We start from the raw sequence: 9,304 nt of genomic DNA, 5'->3' as shown, positions 1-9,304 counted from the left end.
TACTGTTATCATTTACTGACCCTCATGTTGTTCCAAATTTCTGACTCATGCAATGAAAGTGGACTATTTTGTCCATTGCCCATAAAGACCCCATGTGATCAATAATAGATCTTGGGGTCATCCGTATGCTGGTATACCCCTAAAAAAATTCACTTTTAAAATGCACATCATCTTGTCTCCTTACAGGTGGAGTTTCAGTATGCAGCTGTACTGAGGATGCTGGCTGTCTTTGCTTTGCTCATGATGGCTACGACTGGTGAAGCGGAGTTCTGCCAAGGCTCTGAGAACTGCTCCAGCTCCAATGGCTCAAAGGACTTTTGCTTTTCGGCCCGGATCCGCAGCACCGTGCTCCAGGGCCTGCCCTTCGGAGGAGTGCCCACCGTACTTGCCCTTGACTTCATGTGCTTCTTGGTGCGCATCACAAGTTTACAATTTTCAGTTGTTGTTCATTTGCCACGAGTTTGTCATTCAAAGTCAACATGGAATCAGTCTTTATTCTCTTCACTTTCTTAATACCTGTTCCTGGTCTTACGCACGATTCAGGCTTTTTTGTTGAATGTTAACCCATTGTAAAATAGAGGTTTAGTCATTGTTATAGGTTGTTGTAGGTAATGGACTTTTTAATAGGATATCCCAGCCCTATTTTCTGGTATGGAACACCCGCTTTTCACAATTCAATCAGTTGCCAATAGCAAAGCAAAGGTTGTTGACTTTAATAGGAAAATGGACACTCAGTGAGCAGCACCTTCACAATGTCGCTTTCCAAAGCCTTCATCTTCCCCGCTTCTCTCTTTTTGAATGAGCTGCCAACCTCCACCCAAATGCTAAAAATATCACAACTGTCAAGAAGCAGTTAAAGACACACCTTTTCTGGCGGCACTTAACCACTCCACAACCCTAAACCAAAAAATCCTTTTCTTTCTCTTCTGTACATTTCCCCTCTGCTCTAGTTTGTTTCCTAATCCAGCGTAATAAACGTGGAATGGTACTGAGTATATTGCTGGTTCTGTGACAAATTGCTTATGCTCCTCTATTTTAAGTCACTTTGAATAAAAGCATCTCCTAAATGCATAATGTATTGCGTTAATAAACAAGTGGCTGAGGATGCATAAAACTATTAAATTCAGTGGACAACACCAGCAGAGCTTTCTGTGAAATTCTGCAGGCCTTTATTATCCACAATGCACATATTTTGGGAAGAATCAGCTATGTTCTTGTTTTCCTGCGGTTCTAAATTTGAGCACTTTAGGAATGTGTGTTTCATAAATGTCACATTTGTAGTGCCGTGATCAGGGATTTGCATATGAATGCATGTGTGGAATGAGATGTGAATTTGATTGTGTAACATGGATATTCTGTGTCTCCAGGTGCTGCTATGTGTGTTCTCTGTCTTGAGGAAGGTGGCGTTTGATTATGGCCGTCTTGCGTTGGTCTCTGATGCCGACAGGTAAAAATTAACAGTAGATTCTCTAATACACCATTCTCTTTACTTTCAGAAGAAAGCATGAGCAAGAGTCATTGTTTGTTTTGAATTTTGATTTTTAAATATGCTAGTTCAGCTATGTAATTCTCTATGAAATCTTAATTCTATAAGCCATTTCTTAAGTAGTTCACCTAAAAATGACAATACTGTTATCATTTACTGACCCTCATGTTGTTCCAAATTTCTGACTCATGCAATGAAAGTGGACTATTTTGTCCATTGCCCATAAAGACCCCATGTGATCAATAATAGATCTTGGGGTCATCCGTATGCTGGTATACCCCTAAAAAAATTCACTTTTAAAATGCACATCATCTTGTCTCCTTACAGGTGGAGTTTCAGTATGCAGCTGTACTGAGGATGCTGGCTGTCTTTGCTTTGCTCATGATGGCTACGACTGGTGAAGCGGAGTTCTGCCAAGGCTCTGAGAACTGCTCCAGCTCCAATGGCTCAAAGGACTTTTGCTTTTCGGCCCGGATCCGCAGCACCGTGCTCCAGGGCCTGCCCTTCGGAGGAGTGCCCACCGTACTTGCCCTTGACTTCATGTGCTTCTTGGTGCGCATCACAAGTTTACAATTTTCAGTTGTTGTTCATTTGCCACGAGTTTGTCATTCAAAGTCAACATGGAATCAGTCTTTATTCTCTTCACTTTCTTAATACCTGTTCCTGGTCTTACGCACGATTCAGGCTTTTTTGTTGAATGTTAACCCATTGTAAAATAGAGGTTTAGTCATTGTTATAGGTTGTTGTAGGTAATGGACTTTTTAATAGGATATCCCAGCCCTATTTTCTGGTATGGAACACCCGCTTTTCACAATTCAATCAGTTGCCAATAGCAAAGCAAAGGTTGTTGACTTTAATAGGAAAATGGACACTCAGTGAGCAGCACCTTCACAATGTCGCTTTCCAAAGCCTTCATCTTCCCCGCTTCTCTCTTTTTGAATGAGCTGCCAACCTCCACCCAAATGCTAAAAATATCACAACTGTCAAGAAGCAGTTAAAGACACACCTTTTCTGGCGGCACTTAACCACTCCACAACCCTAAACCAAAAAATCCTTTTCTTTCTCTTCTGTACATTTCCCCTCTGCTCTAGTTTGTTTCCTAATCCAGCGTAATAAACGTGGAATGGTACTGAGTATATTGCTGGTTCTGTGACAAATTGCTTATGCTAATCTATTTGAAGTCACTTTGAATAAAAGCATCTCCTAAATGCATAATGTATTGCGTTAATAAACAAGTGGCTGAGGATGCATAAAACTATTAAATTCAGTGGACAACACCAGCAGAGCTTTCTGTGAAATTCTGCAGGCCTTTATTATCCACAATGCACATATTTTGGGAAGAATCGGCTATGTTCTTGTTTTCCTGCGGTTCTAAATTTGAGCACTTTAGGAATGTGTGTTTCATAAATGTCACATTTGTAGTGCCGTGATCAGGGATTTGCATATGAATGCATGTGTGGAATGAGATGTGAATTTGATTGTGTAACATGGATATTCTGTGTCTCCAGGTGCTGCTATGTGTGTTCTCTGTCTTGAGGAAGGTGGCGTTTGATTATGGCCGTCTTGCGTTGGTCTCTGATGCCGACAGGTAAAAATTAACAGTAGATTTCTCTAATACACCATTTTAAATGAAAATTAATTGACCATTTCGCACGTAGACCTCTTCTGTAATTACTGTATCGTGCAATAATTCAAATTTGCATTACCGTAATATTTAAAAAGTTATTTTTATTAATGTACAATAAAAAAAAAAACTATAAAACTGTCACGACTGCACCGTTACGGCCATATTCCCAGCGTGTCATACTGCGGCTTCAGCTGGCTGCATTATCACAGCATGCTCTTGGCCCCAATATAACCCCAAACAAACACTCATCTTTCTTGCACTGAGTAACATTTTGTGAAATCGTCAGACTATATATACTCCATTCATCAGTCATGGTTTGGACAAGACCTCTGATTAGGCGAAATAAAAGAGAAAATGCGTTTCTTGTATTTAACACTGCAAGCCAGCAGCATGATCTCAGCAGCTGCATAATGGGTTTAGCTAATGGATTGGTTGTACAGATCTGAAGCTTCTACCTTTCCAAAAGCTCAGCCAGTCTTATTTGATTAGTAATATGACCATGCCTTTCAATCACACTCACATCCTTCGATTTGAAAACTGGTTTGACCGGCATGTAAGTGCACAAGAGATTATGTTTAAGAGAGATCTGATTAATATTCCGAGCATCTCAAACATCATTTTTGTCCTGTCAGATCCAACAGTCACATTTTACTAGGCAGATGTCAAAAGCTGCTCTTGATGTTTCAGGCTAGCACATCTATTTAAAAAAAAGTTATGATTCAGCTCGAGTCAGATCCACTCACTATATTTTAAGACCAAGTCTTGGGTGGCATCTAGCCATTTTTAAGGAGGTATCAACCCTTAAATAAATGTAATGGGTTTTTGTGTGTACGCACCCAAAATATACCGATCTGTTTTGAACATATACTTCCATTAACATTTCCCTGAATTACAACACGTACATTATGACTTCCCAGTTCTCTATTTAAATGTCATAAAAGTTTCAGAGTGAAACCCTGAAAAGTCTGATCATGAAGCAGAGTGCCTGTTACAGCTTGGCAGTGCATTACATTTTTAATGAATAATTCAACAGTTAAATACTGCACTTCTACCATTGTTATTTCATGAGTTTGTCCCAAGGCATTTTCCTAGTTTTCGTGCCTAAAACATGCTTTGGTGTCGAACTGTTTTCTTATGTCACATATTAATCCTGCTTACAAACAGGTCAAGCTGACATTACTAGTTTGAAAGTGTGGAGTTTGTGGTGAAGTAATGTGGAACTGTAAAACTGTCAACAAACCTGGAGCTAAAAAAGTTTGATTTGATTACATGTAATAACTTGCAGTCAAAGGAAATGTTGAATTACTAGTGTCATTGCATCTCAGTTGAGTAATAGTATGTTATTTCATATTTTGACTAATTCCTGTTAAGCATGAACTTGAAGAATTTTTTTTTCCCTCAGCCGTAGGTGGAATCAGCACTATCAACGTCTGGACGAGCAGGAATAGTATGTGTTGGTTTTAAACTTCATCTCTCTCTTTCAAGGACGCCTTGTGTCTGCTTTTTGAATTTACCCTCTGGCATTTCTTCTGCTGTGTGCTCTATCGGGAGAATTTGGGGTGAATTTGTCCACTGTGTACTGTTTCTAACTCTTTTTACTTCTTTCTATTGTCCTTTTTTAAAACGACTTCCTTCCTAGAGTCCATTGGTTGAGGGTTTCTCAAGATACTCATCACATTTACCCGAACTAATCAATATAATTGTGTTTCTTATGGATTGGTGTCTTTTAAAGGTGAATTGTGTCATTTCTGCACCAAGCAAAATTGTACAAGTTTCCAAACAGACTTCCTAAACTCTCCTACCACATTTTCTCCAGCTAAACAGATACTCCCAAACTCACAGCACAAGTTGGACCTCTCTAAAACAAACGGAGCAATGTTTTGCAAGTGTTAAACTCTTCAGAAAGTCAAACTACACATGGTTTACTTATAGTTTCTCTGCATGTTAAACTGCACAAACTACACACTTCACCATTAAATAATATGTTTTCGTTCCTTTAAGCGTGCACTTTCTGGCCAGGGTCTTAGCACCCTATAGGTCGCACAGGGAAGAGGCTTACAGGGAGAGGTAAAACATCCTGTGGTGGCATAGAAAAACCCCTGTGTAACTGGAAGACCTAGTTTTGATGGATACCTGTGATTTGTCCAGTGACTGTTTTTGTCAATTGACAAATGGATAGGATTGATACTTATTCCAAGTGTCCTGTAAAAGTGGTCCTATAGAATCAGTCTGAATATTTGTGAATATTGTAGCCTGAGAATAACACATACATTGGCCCCAATAAAACATGTATGCCAATGCTTTAGATAGCAAACTATCAAACAAAATGGCATTGACAATTTGATTTTAAAGTGAGCACAAGCATCCACCAAGAGCTTGTAACACTTCAAAGAGAAAGGAAAAATTGAAATCGCATCATATGACCCCTTTAAGCTAAATGTAGTTGATATTTTATGTAATGCACTGAAGTTCATACTATGCTTTTGGAGGCCCCTGTATTATCCAGTAGAATTAAAGTAGTGTCGCTGCCCAGTTCTTGATGAGTCTTTCTCTGTTTAACACACTCTGGCTCTAATTAACTCTAAGGCTGATGATACACGGGGCAACTTTTTGAGCAATGTTGCCGTCAACGGGCAACTGGGTGAGACACAGGGCCAACGACCGATTTAAAGTATCCAGATAGAAATTTGTCACCCATTCTCAATGGAAAAGTGAGAATGGATTTTTCAATTCTCAAAAAAAGTTGCCCGGCAAAATTGCTCAAAACGTTGCCCCGTGTATCATCAGCCTAAATGTATGCTTTCTCTCTGCATGTTCTTCTCCTTTCTAGGTTTACTGCAGTCTCTTTGTGAACAGTTTGTGTGCAACGCCTCTCATCAACTGCCAATGCTAACTCTGTGTTTGAGTTTTTCGCACAGTCACTTTTTGCTGCATGCCTGACATGTGGTTAGCCTTGATATGGCCTGATGTAGCTGGAGTAATCTGAGCTTGGAAGGCCTAGCAGTGCCCATCATTTATTAATAAGCTGACATTGAATGGACCCTGTGAAGATGCTAAGATAAAGTGAACAATTATTAAAAGATTAGTTCATCCAGAAGTAAATTTTTTGTCATTTTCCAAAATCTATAATCCTGATTGTAATTACTGCTGAATGAAGTGGCATGCCATTAAGTGACTGTACACTTCTGTGTTAGCTTGCGTGCTGTGCTCTGAGGGCACGTGTTTGATAATGTGTGTGTTTGTGTTCAGTGTGGCCTCCGCCATGCAGACGCCTGCTGACTCCCGATACGAGCGTCTCACCTCTGTGTCCAGCGTCAGATGGGGGAGATGATAGTGGGGGGGACTGGTTAGAATCTCCTTGATGGCGAGGAACCATTTGGCAATTTAGACCCCCATCCAAACGTAAAGTCTCTGACCAGAACTGTAATTTATATGCAAATGTCAAAAGGCTAAAAGGGTCTCTTAAGCCATAAAACCCCAAAGATCATGCATGATTCTACGCAGACGCTACACCTTTGTCTTCCTTGCTCACATATTCACTCATGTTCACACAGTTTGAACAGCCTACGCAGGAAGTATTTCCTGTCATCTACTATAGCTCTATCCCCCTTCATGCACACACACCTGTGGATTTCATAATAGCACACAACGCCTTTTGACAGCCATTTGTTTGCCTAACCCCCTCCCCTGCTGTGATCTGGAATAACTGCACTTATGTAAACCGGTGTCACGTGCACCCACACAGCTTCTAACAACTCCTCAAACTGCATTAGAGACTGTTAATGTCTCTGAATGTGGAGGTGGCTGACAGACAACGGTTAGAGTGCATTGAACGTGATGTTCTTTTCTTTGTCTCTGTAATAGGGCTTCTGTGCCTGGCTAACTGCCATCTTCAGGATAAAGTGAGTCATTTCTGCTTTTCCTTAATGAACATACTGTAACTACTGAAATGAAGACTTCCTGATTATCACAAAAACCCCAGTACATTATAACCACATTTATATGTCAGCAATTCCCAGAGTCCTTTTCAAATTAGAAGGAATGAGGAAGTAAAATGTCAGTTTCAGTTATATAAGAAGATTATCATATATTGTTTTGTTATATTATACAATATTCTCTCTGTTATGCACTGTAACCAGATTTTCATCAAATATTTATAGTTTATATTGTGAACTAAATATTGTGCTTGTTTAATGAAATACTACTAATAAATTTTTTATTATTACTTATTAATTTTTTTTTCTATGGAATAGAACATTTAAAAATTGTTCTGATTTTTCTTTTTCTTTTTCATTTTTTTTTTTTTTAAGTGATGATAATGATACATGTAAAAAGCAAATACATTAGTGTTGGGTTTAAATTTAATGTATATTGCTTCATGAAAATGGTATTTACCCATGAAGTCTGAATGAAATGGCATCAGGCTAAAAATTTTAATGTTATGCTGACATACCTCTCTCACCCTTACAGAGATGACGAGATCAGGGAGAAGTGTGGTGAAGATTCCGTGCACTACCTCTCATTCCAGCGGCACATCATTGGTGGCTAACCGCCATCTTCAGGATAAAGTGAGTCCTTTCTGCATTTACTTTATGAACATACTGTAACTACTGAAATTAAGACTTCCTAATTATTCCAACTGTGCTAAAACATCTCATTGGATTGCTGATCATAAAACCCCAGTATATTAACGCATAACCACATTTACATGTCAGCAGTTCCCAGGGTCCTTTACAAGTTAGAAGTAGAAGGACGCAAGATAGATACTACCATTCCTAAACACCGGAGCAAAATTATTTCAGTTGTTATATAAGAAGATTAAAGCTAAAAGTTTAGTATTATATTATATTATACTATATTCACTGTTATGCACTGTAATCAGATTTTCATCAAATATTTCATTTATAGTGTTTATATGGTGAACTGAATATTGTGCTTGTTTAATGAAATATTAATAGATTATTTTATTATTATTTATTAATATTTTTTGTTTTGTTTGCAAAACTGAACAGACTAGAATAGAACATTTTCTTTCTTTTTTTTTTTCTTTTTTTGAAGTGATGATAATAATAGTAAATGTAAATCCGAAGCAAATGCATTATAGTTGGGTTTAAAGGTATATTGCTTGTTTTAAGGTATATTGCTTTGTGAATATGGCATTTACCCATTATTCAAATGAAGTTTAAGACAACTGGCTAAAAATGTTAATGTTATACTGACATATCTCTCTCACCTTTACAGAGATGATGAGATCAGGGAGAAGTGTGGTGAGGATTCCGTGCACTACCTCTCATTCCAGCGGCACATCATTGGTCTGTTGGTAGTGGTGGGCGTGCTCTCCGTGGGCATCGTCCTGCCTGTCAACTTCTCAGGAGACCTATTAGGTGAGTCAAAAAAGTTTGAGAAGGAGTCATCTAGGATTGCACATCTGAACGCAGCCATTTGAGTTTGGCTTCCTGTCGTTTATATGACTAAAGATTCCCTATGATCTTCTCTTCCTGCAGAAGATAATGCCTACAGTTTTGGGCGAACTACAATAGCCAACTTAAAATCTGGGTAAGCCCCGGGTAATATCTGTGACACTGATATTACTCTTGAACGACTGTTGATGAATGAATCATCCCTTTGTTTTCGCTCTCTTTCAGTAATAACCTGCTGTGGCTGCACACTACATTTGCCTTCTTCTATCTGTTACTGACTGTGTACAGCATGAGAAGACACACATCAAAGATGCACTACAAAGAGGACGACTTGGTGAGCGGAGACAACTTCACCAAAACACTGCACAGAAATGTTCTGGGTTCAGTAAAAGTTCCTATCTACAGCATATTTGGCATAATGTCCTTTACCACATAAAATAATCAAAGCTTATGATATGAGCATCACATTTCTGATTTTAAGCCCTCCAGAATGCTGGCCCATTTTAAAGGGGTCATATGATGCGATTTCAAGTTTTCCTTTCTCTTTGGAGTGTTACAAGCTGTTCGTGAATAGATAAGATCCCTAAAGTTGCAAAGACTAAAGTCTCAAACCCAAAGAGATATTCTTTATAAAAGTTAAGACTGGTCCACGCCCTCCTAAAACGCCTCGTTTAAACACGCCCCACATATCTACCTCACTATGTGGAAATATTTGCATAATGCGCCCAAATGTGCACGCAAAGAAAGAAGGCGTAACTTTATTCTCGCTGT

General features: G+C 38.9%; 2 protein-coding genes across 3 annotated transcripts in view; both read left to right on the top strand.

Moving 5' to 3' along the window:
- Positions 1-1,579: 1,579 nt before the first annotated feature.
- LOC107724574 (CSC1-like protein 2) lies at positions 1,580-8,673 on the top strand. The gene is made up of 7 exons (XM_016533556.1): positions 1,580-2,038; positions 2,995-3,074; positions 4,516-4,560; positions 6,363-6,426; positions 6,978-7,015; positions 8,355-8,497; positions 8,618-8,673. Exons 1-7 carry the CDS (start codon positions 1,844-1,846, stop codon positions 8,671-8,673), a joined length of 621 nt encoding a protein of 206 aa, XP_016389042.1. The 5' UTR covers positions 1,580-1,843.
- LOC107724607 (CSC1-like protein 2) overlaps positions 8,626-9,304 on the top strand; it is a 17,861-nt gene continuing 17,182 nt past the window's right edge. For both annotated transcript variants that reach the window (XM_016533597.1, XM_016533596.1), the window contains exons 1-2: positions 8,626-8,669; positions 8,759-8,867. In XM_016533597.1, coding sequence (XP_016389083.1) covers positions 8,823-8,867 — 45 coding nt within the window. In that variant the 5' untranslated portion in view covers positions 8,626-8,669; positions 8,759-8,822. The remainder of the gene's footprint in view (positions 8,670-8,758; positions 8,868-9,304) is intronic.

The sequence above is a fragment of the Sinocyclocheilus rhinocerous genome, unplaced genomic scaffold (genome assembly GCF_001515625.1).
Source record: "Sinocyclocheilus rhinocerous isolate Xijiao unplaced genomic scaffold, SAMN03320098_v1.1 scaffold304, whole genome shotgun sequence".
Classification (NCBI taxonomy): Eukaryota; Metazoa; Chordata; class Actinopteri; order Cypriniformes; family Cyprinidae; genus Sinocyclocheilus; species Sinocyclocheilus rhinocerous.
The sequence above is the reverse complement of the archived record's forward strand: the minus strand, read 5'-3'. Positions and strand labels throughout refer to the sequence as shown.